The sequence below is a fragment of the Sapajus apella genome, unplaced genomic scaffold (genome assembly GCF_009761245.1).
Source record: "Sapajus apella isolate SASKATOON/1434 unplaced genomic scaffold, GSC_monkey_1.0 scaffold12, whole genome shotgun sequence".
Lineage (NCBI taxonomy): Eukaryota > Metazoa > Chordata > Mammalia > Primates > Cebidae > Sapajus > Sapajus apella.
The window spans coordinates 5,884,016-5,902,251 of NW_022436952.1; the positions used below are offsets into that span (position 1 = coordinate 5,884,016).

At 58.2% G+C, this 18,236-nt stretch overlaps 1 protein-coding gene across 5 annotated transcripts; it reads left to right on the plus strand.

Moving 5' to 3' along the window:
• Window positions 1-17,984, plus strand: TBKBP1 (TBK1 binding protein 1). 5 transcript variants are annotated; one of them, XM_032279837.1, is made up of 11 exons: window positions 1-145; window positions 2,027-2,285; window positions 2,657-2,779; window positions 3,036-3,140; window positions 4,485-4,665; window positions 5,211-5,386; window positions 5,527-5,588; window positions 13,771-13,861; window positions 14,340-14,458; window positions 14,672-15,402; window positions 16,426-17,984. In XM_032279837.1, exons 2-11 carry the CDS (start codon window positions 2,061-2,063, stop codon window positions 16,449-16,451), a joined length of 1,839 nt encoding a protein of 612 aa, XP_032135728.1. In that variant the 5' UTR covers window positions 1-145; window positions 2,027-2,060; the 3' UTR covers window positions 16,452-17,984. The 5 variants fall into 5 exon arrangements, with proteins under 5 accessions (XP_032135728.1, XP_032135724.1, XP_032135727.1 ...); XM_032279833.1 differs by lacking the exon at window positions 13,771-13,861; XM_032279836.1 differs by lacking the exons at window positions 1-145; window positions 13,771-13,861 and adding an exon at window positions 209-1,413.
• Window positions 17,985-18,236: the final 252 nt, after the last annotated feature.

Sequence of the window (18,236 nt, forward strand, 5' to 3'; positions counted from 1 at the left end):
GGTGGGGGGTGGGGAGAGACCCGGCGGCGGCGACAGGGCGAGGAGCAGAGCGCGGTGCCAGGGGGGTGGGGGCACTGGTGCCCGTTTGGGGAGGGAGCAGGCGGAGGGGGTAAGCTGCGATTACAAGCAGGAACCGGCAGCAGCTGTGAGTCCCCGGCTGAGGCTAGGACGGGGGGAGGGGAGCGGCGACCGGGCCCAGCCCCGGGGGTCGCGGGGTGGGCAGGAGGAGACGGCGGGAGGGCGACGTGCAGCGCAAGGGATGTCTGGAAGGGGAAGGGTCCGGCGTCGGCCGTTCGCATCCCCTCCCATCTCCCTCCGCCGCCGCTCCTCAGGCCGCGCCGCCCCCGGAGCCCCTTCCCAGGCCCCGGGAGAGTGTCCGGGGGCCCCGGGCTCGGTCGGCTGTGGGGGAGGGGGCTGCGTGGTCTCGGCCCCCGAGAGGGGAGGGGCGACAATTTCTGTCGGCCGAGCGAACGGGGTTTAAAGGGCGGCTCTTAAAGGGGCCGCAGGAGGGGCCTGGGCAGACCCAGGCACTCACCTCTTCCCCAGCCGCCTTCCTTTGCGCTCACTCGGGCGCTGGGCCCGGAGAAGAATGCGGAGGAAGGAGACACTGGTGGAAGGGCCCCAGGAACAGCCTGGCTAGCGGGGTGGGCGCAGCGGGGCGGGCGGGGGTCTGGGGGGTGTGGTGAGCGCTGGCGCGCGGAGCTGGGGGAGGGGATGGCGTGGAAAGGAAAGGGTTAAAGGTGGGGCCGGCCCTACAAACGCGCGCACACACTCCTCACTCAGACCCAGTCACACGCGTTTCCCTGGCACTTAGATGGGGCTGTGGGTGGTGGTGGGGGGGGATTGGATCGGAGCCTGCGCCGGAGCCCTTTGCACCCCAAGCTCCTGCAGCCCGGCCTGGGGGCCCCCGCTGTCTGAACTCACAGCTCCCCGCTGAGCCCCCTCTCCGGGGCACACACACGCTCCAGCGCGCGCACACACCTCGGACAGTCCCCTCGCTTCTCACGTGACACGCGGCCCGAACGTGCCACCCTGCCCACGCGCTCACGCACGCGTGCACACACACCAGCCTCCCGGCCGCTGTCCCACTCCGTCCCGACGCCCCTGCGCCCCCGAAGGCACTCATTGACTGACACACCTACACTCATTCACAGACGCACACTCCCCCACATACGCCAACCCCAGACACACATTCATAACCAGGCCTGCAAGAAGTACACACGCACCCCCTCACTGCCTACTCCTGCTTTCGGGAGGCTGAGTCATTCCTGCCTCCTAGTAGGTTTCCCCATTTCCTGGCGCGCGGGCACCCTGAGACCGCCTTGGGAATTCGTTTGCGTCCCCCTCCACCTAGGCCCCCTTCTGCAGTTTGCGCCCCGTGACACTTAACCAAGGACTTCCTGTGGGTCCCAGGTCAGGGGTCAAGGGATCCTGGACGGCTGCCACAGCCCCGGTGCGTCCGGGGGAGGCGCTTCCTTTTCCTGAACTCTGGGATCCTGCGGGCGGAAGCGGGGAAGTTGGGCGGGGGTGCAGCAGAGGGCGTGCGGACTGTGGAGCAGCCGACCCTCGCGCAGCTCTGGGCCTTCCTTGGGGAGAAGCTGGGGTGCCAGAGGCCCGGGCTGAGGAGCTGGGCGGCGAGGTATTTGGGGAAGTGAGGCCTGGGGTGGAGAAGCGCTGAGGACCGGGCCGGGCTCGGCTGGGAAGGCAGCCCTCTTCCATCCACAGGTCTCCCTGGGTTCTGGCAGGAGCCTGTCCGTGCTGCCGACCTGATTTACTTGTCTCTACTTGAGAACACCCTGGCAGTGGGGTCTTCACGTGTTTCAGCCCCTTTTCCCTAAGGCGGCAGAGAGGATGGGGCTGAGGAGTCTCGGAAGGGGCCATGGGAGTCCCCGCTGAGCTCTGAGTAGGAAGCTTCTGGTTTTGGGTTGCATCGCAGCCGGACCAGGGTGTGTGGAGCCAGGGAGAGGGGTACCAGGGGCAAGCCCTAGACAGATGGCCCTGTCCACGGTTGCTCCTTTTCTCCCAGGAGGCCCCGTGTGGGCCGGGGCCCAGTGGTCACCATGGAGTCCATGTTCGAGGACGACATCAGCATCCTGACGCAGGAGGCCCTGGGGCCCAGCGAGGTGTGGCTGGATGGTCCCGGAGATCCCTCTCTCGCGGGCGACATGTGCTCTGCTTCCCACTTTGCCCTCATCACTGCTTATGGAGACATCAAGGAACGGCTGGGGGGCCTGGAGAGGGAGAACGCCACCCTCCGCCGCCGCCTCAAAGTCTACGAGATCAAGGTCAGAACCTGGAGGGGAGGGCACCTGGTAGTGTGTGGGGTGAGGAGGGGGACTGGAAATCTGGCAGATCCCACGGATCTGAAAGAGGGGTCATGGTGCAGACTCTTAGGAACTTGAGGGTCTCCCATGAGAGGTGTGGCTGTTCTGGATGGGGACTCGGCCCTGTCGGCTTCGGAAGGGCTGGATCTGGGATCTAAAACAGATCTGGTTGGTGGGAGACGCTTGAGGGTCCATGGGAATTGGGATCCGACTAGCGAAGGAGAAGGAGGGTCAAGGGTCTGGGGCAGGTTGTGGAGTTGGGGTCACAGCCAGGCTGAGGCCTGGGCTGGGCACCTGGGAACATGCTTTCCTGAAGCCCTACCCCACTGTAGTACCCACTGATCAGTGACTTTGGAGAGGAGCACGGCTTTTCTCTGTATGAAATCAAGGATGGCTCCCTGCTGGAGGTGGAAAAGGTCAGCCTGCAGCAACGGCTCAACCAGTTCCAGCATGAGGTGAGCCTCCCAGGCTGGGCGCACCCCCTGAGCATCTTGCTCTTGTCTGTTTCTGATACCCTTTTCTCCACACCCCCCAGGATCTGGCCTCTGCCCCGTTGATGAGAGATGGTCAGGTCCTCCCTAAGACCAGCTGCAGCTCCTCCTGCACCTCCATAGGGTGCCGGGGGTGGGGGTGGGGAGGTACAGGGAGCTCCCCAGCCCCAAGTCCAGTGTGGGACTGACCCTGCGGCGGGCCCCTCTGGGCCCCATCCAGTTACAGAAGAACAAGGAGCAGGAAGAACAGCTTGGAGAGATGATCCAGGCCTACGAGAAACTCTGTGTGGAGAAGAGTGACTTGGAGACGGAGCTGGGGGAGATGGTGAGTCCTGGGGAGCTGGGGGTGCTTGAGGATGTGTAACTGGTTGTGTGTGTGCGTGTAACTCTATGCGTGAGCATTCTAGGCTGTGACAGTATGCCCCCCCATCTGTCATACACTGCTTGTGTGTGCCCTGCTTGTGTTCACGTGTGTCTGTGAGTGCCCGCCTCTTTGGCCTCGTGAGGAAGACTGTGTGTGTTATCCATGTTGCAGTGACTGTGCGCATCCTGGCCATGCAGTGGCCCGTGGGAACCTCTGTCTCTGTGTGTATGTTTGGCCCTCACACTGGGGTGACCCTTTGCCTGTGAGCACTGCCCTGGGGAGGGTGTGAGGGTGAGGGCAGAGGTGACCAGGAGTGTGTGACTACAAGGATGGGCCTGCCCTTGGGTGTGAGTCAGGGTGTGGCTGTGCCCGTGAGCAGGTCAAAATCAGGAGACAGGCCAGGTATTGTGGCTCACGCCTGTAATCTCAGCACTTTGGGAGGTCAGAGAGTTTGAGACCAGCCTGGGCAACACGGCAAAACCCCATTTCTACCAAAAATACAAATAAGAAATTAGCCAGGTGTGGTGGTGCACACCTGTGGTCCCAGCTACTCAGGGGCTGAGGTGGGAGGATCACTTTAGTCCAGGAGATCAAAACTCTGGTGAGCTAAGATTGAGCCGTTGCCCTCCAGCCTGGGTGATAGAGCGAGACCCTGTCTCAAAAAAAAAAAAAAAAAAAATTCTGGAGACATGGTCTCAGCCTCAGCCAACCCCAAGCCATAACTTCAGTTACTTAGCCTCTCAGATGAGTAAAAAAAAAAAAAAAACTTAGCCTCCATCCCTCCTCTGAAAAGTGGGGCAAATAATCACACCCTTGACAGGCTGTGGTGAGGGTGACGGGGCATTCATGTATAGATGCTTTGCCTTCATAATCACAAATATGTATGCGGCACTTACGGTGTGCCAGATACTGTTCTTTTCACCTGGTGTATATGAACTCATTTTGATTCTCAAAACAACCCTAAGAGGTGAGTGTGGACTGCTATCCCCATTTTATGGATGAGGTGAGTGAAACCCAGAAGTTCCTGTCACGTATGCAAATAGAAGTTCTGATGCTCCCGAGGGGGGTTGGCCTTCGAACAGGTGGCTGAGTGTTAAGTGTCCCTGTGTGTTAATGACAGAGCAGAGGCTTTAACTTGACCTCGCCAGGGGCAACAGCCTGCAAGAGCTGCATTTCGGTGGCTGAGAGATGAGACTTCGCACTCCAGGCCACTTGAAGAGTGGCCTTGGGATGTGTGACCTGGGGCCTCTCCAGACATGGGGACGTCCTGGGTCTGTGCAGACCCTCACCTGTCTTCCTCTCCAGAGGGCCCTGGTGGAGACGCACCTGCGCCAGATCTGTGGTTTGGAGCAGCAGCTGCGGCAACAGCAAGGCCTCCGGGATGCAGCCTTCTCCAACCTGAGCCCGCCGGCAGCCCCCACCCCGCCCTGTGCTGATCTGGACCTGCACTACCTGGCACTGAGAGGGGGATCTGGCTTGAGTCATGGTGAGATCTCAGTGACCCCGACTTACCTCCTAGTCCTCAGCCCCTATTTCAACATTACTAGACATCTCCTGCTTACTTATCATCCCATTTGTAATACAGTCTATATCTCCATAATCTCCCCTTCGTCCCTTCCGCACTGTCCCCTTACATCACCCACTGTTACCCTAATTTCTCCCCTTCTATCTCGGGCATTCCTGATCACCTCATTGCAATTCCTGTGCCTGCCAGCAGAGGGCACCCTCACCCAGAGTCCCCCCACTGCCCGTCTCTGGCTGTGACTAGGAGAGGCCCCTGAAGATGCTCTAGACTTGAGCCTGGCCAGTAAGGCCTTCAAGAGCCCGTCTTATTTTTTTCCTGGCCTCCAGGAAGATTAGAAATGTGGCTCAGCCCATCTTTTCTCACTGCCCTTGTCTGGGTCACCCTCCTTGGCTAGCTGTCCTGGCTTCTCTCTTGGATCCCCCATGCTGCATCCTCCCCTGTTTCACTCTGTACTCTGGGAGCTGGAGGAGGCAGCCAAGCCCACCTGATGTCCTCTCCCCCAACAGCAGGCTGGCCGGGCTCCACGCCCAGTGTGAGTGACCTGGAGCGGCGGCGGCTAGAAGAGGCTCTGGAGGCCGCGCAGGGAGAGGCCCGGGGGGCTCAGCTCCGGGAGGAGCAGCTCCAGGCTGAATGCGAGCGGCTGCAGGGGGAGCTGAAGCAGCTGCAGGAGACCCGAGCCCAGGTAAATGCAGGGGCCTGGAATAGCCTTTGGAGGTCCAGGGCTGGGCCTTCCCCACTGTGTGCAGACTGGCCCAGCGAAAGGTAGAGAAGGGCCCTGTCAGGGGTGAGCTTGGGCTCTGACCTCTCCATCTTATTCTTTAGGATCTGGCCTCCAACCAGTCGGAGCGGGACATGGCATGGGTGAAAAGAGTTGGGGATGATCAGTAAGTCACATCAGTAACCCTAACCCTGGTCCCCCTAGGTTTGCCTTTTGTCCCTCTGTATTGTTTGGGAGACCTCTCCCCCCAGCCCTCAGGGGTGTGGCGTGTGGGCTGCTGTTGCTCTGCATCCTTCATAGGAAAGAAGTGGGGTTCTTTTTTTTTTTTTTTCCCCTGAGAGGGAGTTTCACTCTTGTCACCCAGCCTGGAGTGCCTTGGTGTGATCTGCAACCTCTGCCTCCCAGGCTCAAGTGATTCACCTGCCTCAGCCTCCTGAGTAGCTGGGATTACAGGCATGCACCACGCCTAGCTAATTTTGTATTTTTAGTAGAGATGGGGTTTCTCCATGTTAGGCTGGTCTCGAACTCCTGGGAGTTGGGGTCCTTGAGTGATTGTGATTGGGATCTTTTCTTTTTTAATTTTCTTTTTCTTTTCTTTCTTTCTAAAGAAGAAGAGTGATTGGGATCTTTTCTTTCCTCTGGGGCCCGAGCCCATCTCTTCTGGGATGCCGGGGCTAAGTGATACTCGGCTGCTTTGCTGCTGCATGTGTTCCCTACTGAGCTTTGGGCCTCCATAGGGCCCCATTTTCTATTCCAGTGACAAAGCCCAGCCAGTTGGGTTCATCCTCCCCTCCTTAGTGAGGAAGAGGGAGTTGGTGTCTGTTGGGATTTGTTGGGCCTTGTCTGCTGATCTTGGGAGAGAGAGACGTGAGGCTGAGAGATAGGAGAGGCGTCCATGGGTTCACACAGCTGTGGGGTGGGGAGTTAGAATCTGCTCTGCTGGGGTGCTCCCTGGAATCCTACCAAGAAAGGGGTAGCAGGGAGTGGCAAGGGAGCTGTGTCAGTGAGGAGCCTGGCTCTGGGGCCTCCAGGGGCACTGGGCAGCAAGGGAGGGATGAGCAGCCACCCGGCAACAGTGAAGCCTGGTGCCTTTCACATCCGCACTGAACTTACCCTCTCCCACTTTCTGAGAAACAGAGCTCAAACCTCTTTCCGCCTAAGTCCTCTCCCCTAAGATGATCTGTGTGGCACAGACTCCCTACTCTAATGGGAGGGGAAGACTGAGGCTCAAAGAGGGTCAGGAACTAACCCTCCACTGCACAGCAGCATACCCAGCTCCGGGGCTCCAGAGGTCTCCTGCTCAGGCTTCTTCCTCATCTTCCTCCCAACCTCTGGCCAAGTGGGGCTACCCCTCTCATACCTCCCCACCTTAAGGTGAAGGCCTGGGTGGAGCTGTGATAGCTAGGGAGGTGGTGAGAACGCAGTTGGTGGGACTAGTGGGTGGGACTCCTCAGCTAGGCCTTAGTGGAGAGGGTCCACCCTAGCTTGTGGCTGGGGTTTGGGCCCATTGTAGCCGTGTGCCCAGACCTGGAACACACATCCCACACACACATTCTTGAATCCTAGCTTGCCCCGGAAGTCATGCTGTAGGGCCCTTTGTGGGTCGCTTAGCCCAGTACCCTCTTATCAGACCAGCAGTGAAGCTCCCCAAGTTTGTAGACCGCCAAGGGAGGACATTCTGGTGGGGCTGGAGTCTGGCTCTTCAGGCTTTGAATCCCAGGGGCCTTTCTTTACTGACTTGACTCTACTTCTCTGGATCCCAAGCTTCCCTCATGGGCTCAGGGGCCAGTCATTGCTGAGAGACGGGAGAGGAAGGTGAGGAGGTGGGCAGAGGCAGAGAAGGGGCAGTGGCTCACCAGGGGCCAAGGTTGTGTTGTGTGAGTGAAAGGAAGCCCACCCCATAGGGGGCTAGGAGGCCACATCATCCACGCTGCCCATTCTGGCCAGCGCAGCCCCTTCCCTCCCTCCCGCAAGGTACTTGCCCTCCTCAGGCCCTTTGGCTGGAGGGAGCTAGGCTCTGCCTGGGACCTGGCCCTGCAGCTTTACCAGAGGCCATCTCCTGGCTCCTCCCCGCCTTCACTGTGGTAGCTCTGCCTCGGCCTCCCAGATCTCTGCATCTGGAGCCAGCCAGGCCCTGTTGCCCAGCCACACGCTTCCTTTCAGGCCGGGCGAGGATCTCTGGATAGCCCTGGTTTGACAAGCGTTAATTCTCAGGAAGTCTTCACTCCCCCAGTAGTTTTATTTTCTTATAAACTCAGCTCCTTTTGGTAATAGGCTGCTTCCCGAGGGCTCCCTCCTCTGTTCTCCCCCCGCAGGAAGCTCAGTCACTTGCTTTCAGCTCCTCTTCCCCACTGGTACCCTTCTTCCTTCTGCTTCCACCTGACTCTCCAGGCTGGAGGGAGTTTTACAAGTAGGCTTTTCTGGGAGTGGCGAGAGTGCAGCGGCTGGATGATCCAGGCTGGGGGTGTGATTGGGGTGAGGAGGACCAGGGCGTGAAGGCTGAGGAGGGGACACGCAGTTCCTGAGTCCAGCCCACGCTTAGCTGGGAGTCTTCTGTTATGGCGACAGGTGCCCACCTGTCCTGGTCCGTACACCTCCAGGGCAGCCAGTTTTACTGCAGGAGTCCTCAAGGTTAACCCCCAACCCCCAAATCTCTATTAATTCCCTTCCCTGCATCCTAGTCCCAGCCTCAGGGTTTCCCAGTCCCTCCCCTCCCAGCCCCTGGCCCACAGGTTCTGGTCATTAATGTTCTCTTGAAAACAGACACCCAGACCAGACAGGGCCAGACCGCTACCCTCCAGGAAGCCCAGCTCCTGGGGACAGAGCCCAGGGGGACAAACTGCCCTAGAGGAGGAGCCACTGGGGGTCACGCAGAGGCCAAAGGCAGTGATGAGGGAGGCAGTGGGAGCAGAGCCCGCCCTGCTCCTGAGGATACACAGGGAGGTAAAGACCCCTGGGGGCCCCAGCCCAGGTGGCAGGCGCAGCACCCACAGCCCCCTCCTCTCTGGGCCCACTCCCTGGCCTGGGGCTTTTGGAGGGTGCGGCTGTGCTGAGAGGGAGGGGAAATTGCAGGGGGGGGCGCTTCTTGAGGGGGATGACATTTCTGAGGGCACAGGGGGTCTGGGACAGGAATGAGGGCCCAGCAAGGGCGGGTGGGCTGATCTGTGCAGGGTCCATCTGGGAGAAGATGGGGACCCAGTATGAATGAGGAGAAAACTTCAGGCCTTTCTTTCTTCCCAATGTTGGGGGCTCAGCACTGCAGCCCGGGCCCTTTTCCGCACCCCCCCACCCCGCCCCTCTCTCCACCCACAAGCCTCTGCGTGGGCTGCGGTTAGTGGTGGGAAGAAGTGTGAACTCGAGAGAGAGGATGGAAACTCTGCACGGAGGTCAAGGGCAGCATGGGGTGGGTCAGGACGGAAGTCGGAGACCCCCGCATACCCTGAGCGTAGCCTCCTGCCCCAGAACCAGCGGGCCCAGGGCCTCCCCCCTCACGCTTCTCACCCTCCCTACTTCCTTTCTTTCAAGTCTCCTTCGGCCAGGGCACCCTCGCTGCGCTCATAGGAGTTAACCCCTAAGTACTTGCAGCCTGGGGGCTCACACAGGCTGGTGAAGGGCTCCAGGTGGGTCTGAGGGGTGCGTGGGCTTTTTCAGCCCCACTCCTTGGTGCTTTGCCTGCCAGCAGGGTGGGGCAGCTGGTGCCGGCACCCTCTCCTTTCATGGGAAATGCCCATCTTCCCTGCTTCTTAAACCAAAGCCACTAGGCTGGTGTCTCCAAAAAGTCTCAAACGAGTTTCCTCCTTTCTTCACCTGTCTCCTGGGCACGCTCCTGATTTATTTATTTATTTATTTATTTTTGTCCATGCCAGACATTTTGCGAGCCTGTGTTTGAATCTACAAAATCTCATTGCATTCCTGCAAATGTGATGTAGGTATTGTCCCCCTTTTACAGATTAGCAAACTGAGGTACAGAGAAGTGAAATAATCTGAGAAGTTGAGTAAGTTCAGTGCAGATGCCAAGCAGATGGGGCGATGGGGCGATGGCACTTCTGGGTGTGTTTCTGGTTCAGCGTCTTCAGGTGGAAGGCCCTTCTATGAAGGGCGACCATGTGATTTGTTGACCAAACTGGATCACTTTTGAAAGTGAAAGGGGGCACACTGATAATTATGCTGGGGCAACTAGTGTGACCCAGGACAGTCCTAGGCACACTGGGACCTCTGAGTACCCCACCTACATGGGAACCCTGGTTTCCAGGCCTACCCCTGAGCGGCTCCGATCAGCCGCATCTGGGAAGGTATCTAGACCCGGCATGTCAGCTCTGGTGGATTTGTGGCAGTGGCTGCCATGAAGAGCCGGACTCTGAGGATCCACCTGGCCTAGGAGAGTGAAGGGGCTCAAGGCGCCTGAAAGGAAGTGGTGGAGCACTGAGTTGTTGCAAAGCAACTTCCTCCTCCCCGAGGCCCGCAACCTCAAGTCCGCTCCACGGCCCGGTGCCTGTGGTCCCCTCCCCGAGGGTCGGGCGGGAAGACCGACGCTGGGTGTGTCTGTAGGTGGTGGAAAGTTTGGTCCCTAAATTCCCCCACAGGGGCCAGGTGGCTGGGGCACCACCTTGAGGATGGAAGGGCCCGGGAAGGCTGGATTTCTGTCTCCCTCTCAATTCTGAATCAGATGATGTTTCTGACCATGTGCCAACAGCTTTAAACCTAACCCTAATCCTAACCCTTTTACTGTTCCCATCCCTGACTCTAACCCTAATCCTGACCCTCAACTCTGTCCGCAATCTTAGCCATGTGCTACATCAACCCCACTCCTAGAGCGACGAGTGACCCTGGCTCCTTGAATCCTGTCCTCAAGGCCATCCCCAGCTCTAATGACACTGCACTAGCCTGAATTTGGACCCCGAGGCATCCTCACCTGTCTCCAGGGCAGCACTGGGCTCGCGAGAGCCCAAATGTCTTCACAGCTGGTGTGGGTGGAAAGAGGCTATTTACAGAGGAGGTCGCTTAGGTGGTAGACCTTACAGATCTCAGTTGCTTTAATAGTACAATGAGAATTATCGTCTCCAGAAGTGTGTGAGATCCCTAAATTATTCGTGGAAAGACTGAATGAAAGGATATGAAGGGTGGAATGATTTGCAGCCCAGGGAGCCCTCCTTCCTGCCAGCTCTGCCATTTGCTCTCTGGCTCCTCTGAAGGTGCCAGCTCGGCAGGCTGAGGTGCCAAGAGCCTGTGTTTGAATCTGCTGTTGCCACTGCCACTCTGTGACCCTGAGCCAGCCTCTTAATCGCTCTGATCTTCCATTTCCACATGTATCTAGCACCTTCCTTTCCCTCCCAGAGAAGTGGTGGTGATTCTCAGGGCTTCCAGGCCACTCCCAAGGTCCCCAGCCCCCTCCTCCTCTTCGCCTTTCCCTTCTGCTGCTGCCTTGCCTTTCCTCTCCCCTCCTTCCCAGTTCTTTGGGGGATGGTATAGCATTGTCAGTAGCCTGGACTTTGGAGTCTAGAGGGCCAGAGCTCCCATGCCAGCAACTTCATTACTAGTAGGTTTTATGACTTTGGTCAAGTGACTTAACCTCTGTAAGCCTCGGTTTTCTGATCTATAAAAGGAAGGTAACAGTGGCAATGCCTTAGGGTTGTTGTGCAGATGAATAAAGTTCTTAGCAGAGTGCCTGGCCCGGAGTGAGCACTCATACAGATCATCTGATTCTTTTCTCTCTGGGTGCTTCCCAGGTTCTGAAAGGCTCCACACTTTCTCCTGTCATGTAATCAATACAGTGGCATCCAGATGCAGCCATGTGCTGCCATTTACCTGACCCATTCTTCCCAAACAGTCATGATGGCAAAAAAGTACTCAGGTGTGGGCCAGGAAGCCAGGAAATGGAATGTGTATTTAGGCGCACGTGTGCAACACTTGGTTGTATTGTGAAGTCGAGATTTTTTTTTCCACTGAATTGGCAGTGTTTTCAGAGTCATTGAGGTCGATGGCATCTTCAGCGGCCCAGGCCTTTGCATCTTGACATGGGGAGAGACACTCAATGAAGGGGGAGGTCCCAAAAGGCCACAGGGCATCAGGAGGAGGTCAGGTTGATCACCTTGCTGGGGACTTAGCAGTCTTTGTGAAGGTTGCCTGAAGCTCTGGGTGGACAGAACCCACCTGCCCCAGGCCCCAGGTGGCAGAGCTGGGAGAGGGGCTGGGCATTCTGGGCCAGGGGCTGCTTCCTTCCATTCTCGGCCACCCTGTCTGTTTCACTATGAGAAGGATGCCAGGAGCTGGGTGGTAGAAACTGGGGTAGCTCCTGACAAGGGGAGGGAGGCAAGCAGGCGAGTGACAGAGGCCTGGGAACTGAGTATGGCAGCTGAAATCTTTGAGGCGGGGTGTGAAGATGACGACCTGTATCTGTCACCTGAGATACAGCAGTGAAAGTGGATGGGTAGAGAAGCTGTGGCTATGTGGGCAGAGGACCACACTCCATCCGTGTCCTGCCCAGAGCCCTCTCCTGACCCTGCTGCCAAGGGGATAGCACGATCCTGTCCTCCGAAAGCCCCCAGTCTGAGCTCTTGCCCTCAGGTGTCCTCCAGTCTGGAGGGGGAGCCTCCCCTTGGGGAGCCCCTGATTTGATGTGGGACACACCTGGACCTCCCAGTCTGATGGGGGAGATGCCATTTCTTCCCTCACCCATAAGCTGAGGGTGAGGGGGCACAGGACACATTTAGCAAAACGAGGGCTGAGATGTGATGGGATGGAGGCTGCAGGGTCTCAGCAGTGGCTTCTGGGACTCCTTCCCCTCTGCCTGCCTAGCCCTACCCACCATCAGATGGGCGGTGAGGACTCTCCCTCCCTAAGAAGAGGGCTGTCTCTCAGAGACTTGGCCCATTTGCAGTAATTTGGCTTTGGCCCAAATGGGTTAAAAATAGTCTTGTGGGAGGGGCAGTTTCTGCCCCAGGATTAGTAAGAAAGAGCCGGTGAGCAGAGCAGGGAGCCCTGCCTTCTGAAGCCCTAACCTCATGACTTCCCCTCCTCTCCTTTAGGGTTACACACACACACACACACACACACACGCCCCTAAGGTTCACTCACCCCTTTCCTCATTCATCAGCTTGGCCTCTCACCTGCCTCCACACTCTCCCATCCACATGTCCATCACTATGGGGTGGGGACAGCATCCTCCAGGCTTTAGAACTGGGCCCTCTTGACCTCTGTGTCCTGAGACAAGACCTCCCCTGGAAGGAGATCTGTCTGGAGTGACACCTGGTATTTCCTTCCAGCTCCAGCTTCCACCCAGTTCCAGAGTCCTTTCTGGAGCTGGAGGTTGGGAGAGCCAAAGAAACCTAGATCTCTGCCTTCAGGGAGATTCAGGACTCTGTCCATACTTAGAACAGTGATGAAGGCAGGACCCAAGGGCATGGCAGAGCCTCCCATGAGGTCTGAGAGGGCTCCTGGGGCCATGCAGGCCACAGCAGGAGAAAGCAGAGGGCAGTGGAGTGATGACCTTCCGTGGTTCTGGGTTGCAAGTGACCTAGAGAGAAAGGAACGGAAAAGGAAATGAGTGAGGCTCCTTGCCAAGTCTGTTCCAGCTCCATGAGGGTGGGTGCCCAAGATACCTGAACAGGAAGCAGGGAGGAAGAAAGGGAGGGAGAAAGAAAAATGGAGGGAGAGGTTCAAAGGCATCATCCACTTACTCAACACCTGCTGGGTTCCAGGCCCTGGACAAGGTGCTGGGAATATAAATACAGTGACGTAATCCTCACCATCAGGGAACTCCCCATAAAGTTCTAGAACAAGGCAGCCTTTGAAAAGTGCCTGGTGTGACTGGCACTCCCTGCAAGTGTGCAGTGAACAGTTCCCAAAGATCTCAGTGTGAAAGTCCTGATGGACTTGTACAGCAAGGTCCTGGAAGGGACAAGGCTACAAAGAGCCCAGAGGCAGCTCTGAGGTCGAGCCAGGAGCAGTGCACATGGACTGGGGCTGGCTTGGGGTGAAGTTTATCAGTTAGCACCTCCACCAGCCAGGGAACCATCTTCACTTATGGAACCAGCTATTCTATGCAACAGGGTCCCCAGCCTTTTCAAAGGTGAGGACTCTTCATGGATCCCACTCCCAGTATACAGATTCTACTTATAACACTTTTAGTATGCACTGCTTGAGAAAATTCACAGTGGCAGAAGCTACTATAAATTCAGTGCAGCTTTTTGATGAATCTGTGCTTTAATTCATCATTACAGCTTTTGCACTGATTAGAAAAACATTCACTCATACTTGTATGAGCTGTGTTCAGACCACCAATAGTGCCTAATGCATGCAGGGATTCAGGGAGCCCTTGGAATCTCTCTGCTCCCTGTCCCTGCACTCAGGCTGATAACCACTGCCCTAGCCCAGGGAATGGGTCTCAGGATGCAGAGGGAGGCTCCCTGGAAGAGGTGGCTTTTGAGCTGGACCTTAAAGGTAGGGAGGATTGGCCGGGCGCGGTGGCTCAAGCCTGTAATCCCAGCACTTTGGGAGGCTGAGGCGGGTGGATCACAAGGTCAAGAGATCGAGACCATCCTGGTCAACATGGTGAAACCCCGTCTCTACTAAAAATACAAAAAATTAGCTGGGCATGGTGGTGCGTGCCTGTAATCCCAGCTACTGAGGAGGCTGAGGCAGGAGAATTGCCTGAACCCGGGAGGCGGAGGTTGCAGTGAGCCGAGATCGCGCCATTGCACTCTAGCCTGGGTAACAAGAGTGAAACTCCGTCTCAAAAAAAAAAAAAAGAAAAAAAAAAAAAAAGGTAGGGAGGATTTCTGCAATTGGAATTGGAGGGCCCTGCGGGTGGGAGGTAGCACGGTGGGGCCAGATGCTGGGGCAGAGCCAGTTCTTCCTCCACAGCTGGGGCGGTAGACCCACTGTCCCTCTTTTCTTCGCCACTGCCCTCTGACTTCAGGGTGAATTTGGCGCTGGCCTACACGGAGCTGACGGAGGAGCTGGGCCGGCTTCGGGAGTTGAGTTCCCTGCAGGGGAGAATCTTGAGGACTCTATTGCAGGAGCAGGCCCGGAGTGGCGGTGAGATGGGGCAGGGCAGGGGGAGGCCGCCGCGGGACCCCGGGAAAGACTGGGTAGCCATAGCAACCATCTTGGTCCTGGGCACCACCCTCTAGTTCCTTTCCTGTGGCCTGGAGTGGGTGGGCATGAGTCCGGGCAAGACGCCGGCGCCTCAGTTCTGAGGTCTTCTCTCTGCACCTTTGTCTCCCCACCCTGTCCTGGTTTCTCTTGCAGGCCAGAGGCACTCGCCGCTGTCGCAGCGCCACTCTCCGGCCCCCCAGTGCCCCTCCCCCTCCCCGCCTGCCCGAGCGGCGCCCCCGTGCCCCCCTTGCCAGTCCCCCGTGCCCCAGCGCCGCTCTCCCGTGCCCCCATGCCCTTCGCCGCAGCAGCGCCGCTCACCAGCCTCGCCCTCCTGCCCGTCGCCCGTCCCGCAGCGCCGCTCGCCGGTGCCGCCGCCGTGCCAGTCCCCCAGCCCGCAGCGCCGCTCCCCGGTGCCCCCCAGCTGCCCAGCCCCGCAGCCTCGGCCGCCCCCGCCGCCCCCGCCGGGCGAGAGGACGCTGGCCGAGCGCGCCTACGCCAAGCCGCCCAGCCACCACGTGAAGGCCGGCTTCCAGAGCCGCCGCAGCTACTCAGAGCTGGTGGAGGGCGCGGCCTACGCGGGCGCCTCCCCGCCCTGGCTGCAGGCCGAGGCGGCCACGCTCCCCAAGCCCCGGGCCTACGGCGGCGGCGAGCTCTACGGCCCCGGCAGGCCACTCAGCCCGCGGCGCGCCTTCGAGGGCATCCGGCTGCGATTCGAGAAGCAGCCGTCGGAGGAGGACGAATGGGCTGTGCCCACCAGCCCGCCCAGCCCAGAGGTGGGCACCATCCGCTGTGCGTCCTTCTGCGCTGGCTTCCCCATCCCAGAGTCGCCCGCCGCCACCGCCTACACCCACGCCGAGCACGCGCAGTCCTGGCCATCCATCAACGTGAGTGGGGCACCCGCGTTCCACCCACCCCAGGGCTTGAGAAGACCCCAGAGCCCCACCCTCTGTTGGGTGCCCCTTTTGGGTGTCAGCACGCAAACTATTCACCCTCCTTGGACCCCTGGCCACAGTCTAGGTCCCTTCACCTCTCTTTCCCGTGGCCTTCCATTGCCAGAAATTGGGGCCTGCCCCATGAAGATTTCGTTCATTTCCTTGAATAAGGATATGGTCTTTGGAGTGACAGTCCAGCCTTTGATTCCAAATTCCACCACTTAATAGCTGTGGGACCTCGTGCAAGTTACTTATCTTCTCTGATCTTCAGTATTCTCATCTGCAAAATGGGAACGATGATGATAGTATCTGATTATCTTACAGGGTTCTTAAGAAGCAGGCAGTGAGCTTAAAGCGGTTGGCACAGTGCTTGGCTCAAGCATCTGTTATTATATTGGCCATGGTGATGGTGGCTACTGACCACAGCCGGCCACCAGCCAACAAAGGAACAGGCCTGTTGGTCCAGCTCCCTCCTTCTGGCCTCAGAGCCCTTTCCCTTTTCTATCTGTCCTAGAAGACAGAAGCCTATCTCAGGGCTCTGTTATTTCACAGAAATAATGAGTTCCCTGAATGTCAGAGCCACCCCTTGCAACCTGGAAAGACCAAAATATACTCCAAAGCCAGACAGAAAATTATTTTGGGGTTGTACATTGTTTAGGATTGTCCATTGCTTTGAGTGATCTGGGAGCTGTCTCTTAGTCACTCTGGGGGCATGTCTGGGTCTTGGCTTCCCTCATTACTACAGATGTCCTGGCAAGCTGAGCAGTGGCTCTCTCATACCTGCCTCCTGGGGACCCTGTCCCTGGGCAGGGGGGTGGACACTGAGCTGGTGTGGGGGAGGATGGTGCTGGAGAAAGGGTGCCCAGACCCCTCCTGCATGCCACAGCCCTCCCTGGGTCTTGGACAGGGCAGGCTGGGATGTGGGGACCATGGTGGGGGCTGGGGACGATAAGTGACTTGCTTCTCTCTCCACAGTTGCTTATGGAGACAGTGGGCTCTGACATCCGCAGCTGTCCCCTCTGCCAGCTGGGTTTCCCTGTCGGGTACCCAGATGATGCCCTCATCAAACACATTGACTCCCACCTGGAAAACAGCAAGATCTAGGCCGCCACCCCGACTCACTGGCTGTTTCTCTGTCCTCTCCTATCACCCCAAACACTCACTTTGAATGCTGCATGAATCTCGTGGGGGGCCCCTGCCCCTTGCGACCCCCAGATACCTCCACTAGCTACCGAGTCAACGTGTGTGCCGTCTTCCCTGGTCCAGGCACCACTCAGCTCTGGCTCTTCCTGGGAGGTTAGCCAAGGCTCCCCCGACGCTCCTGGTTTCCGCTTCGGAGGTGGGGACTTGGGCTGGGATGGGGACAGCATACCCCTCCCAGTCCTCTCCCTCTGCCTGTCTGTTCTTAAACAGAATTGGATCCAAGAAGGTATCTAGTGCTTGGGCCTGGAGTGGGGAGAAGGTGTTAGAGGACTCCAGGAGCTCCTCTACCCCTCCCCAAATGTCCATGTTTCTTAGACCAGGCTCTGTCTGGGGAACACCCACAGGCTGTCTTTGGGGTCCCAGGGCCTGCTCTGTGCACTGACTCAAGTATCTCCATCCCGTGGCCAGCTTAGGGCTCATGGCATGGGCCCCCACTGGGGGAGGAAGGCATCTTGTTCCTTGCCATTCCCCGTAGGCCAGCCCTGTCCTCCCTTTCCTGTTCTGTCCACTCTGGCAAAAAGGGAGGGGAGGAGCAGAGAGGGAGGATTCTGGAGGACTGGGAAGATCTAGCCAAAAGAGGCTTCTCAGAGAGCCAGAGCCCTGCACCGTGCCCCTATGGCCAGGGGACTGTCTTCCAGCCTCCCAGGCCCATGCCCTCCTTCTGGCACCTCTGGTACTGAGGCACAGATCATCAAGGCAGATGACCCCTCAACCCTTATTCCACGGAGCCCCTGACACCACAGGTGCCCTGGAGCCCTTGTGTGACTCAGCCTCTGTTAGCTGGGTGGGTGTCATCAGCCCCTGCCTCCCAGGCCAGAACCTGAGGACAGGCCCAGGGTGCTGTGGAGATCAACTTCAAAAGAGCTAACCCCTTCCCACACCCCACCCACCCAGCTACATTTCCTCTGTGAAATCTACCTCAGAGTCATACCCTCAGAAGGACGGGTAAGCAGGAGGCCAGGGGGTCCCCACGGCTGAGGTAGGGAGCCTCCTATGGCGAAAACCTACTACCCCACAATGAATCCACCCCCCTCCACTGCGCGCCTCTCCCAGGTCTCAGCTCCAGGCGAGGAGCAGTGGCTGCTACTGATAGCGCATGTCCCGCTCTGATCCAACTCTTCCAGGCCCCACCTCCCCGCACCCCTCCCCTCCATAGAACAGGGGAGTGAAGGGGTGTGTTGGGCAGGGAAGGGGCAAAGGACACTTGTCATTGAACCCTGATTGTCCCCAGGGAGGGGAAATGGGGAAGGGGGCCTGGAGAGGGGAGGCGGGGGCCCCTGTGCTCTCTGAACAAGTTGAAAGTCCAAATAAAACTTACCTGTTCCATCTGCGCTCCGTCTGTGCCCTCTGTGGCTGGGGGTAGGGTAGGGGGTGGGTAGAGCCTTCAGTAGCAGGGGACTGTGACCATGGGAGGTAGACACTGGGCAAGTAGGGGATACCTGGGGCACCCACATGCAGAGAGGTTCTGGAGATGCAGACATGTAAGTGGTCGCAGATGACTTGTGATGTGGCGGTCATTAGAACAGATAGAAAGCAGCCACTCAGCCCCGAGCAGGCAGACCTCTTGAATTTCCCACCCAGTA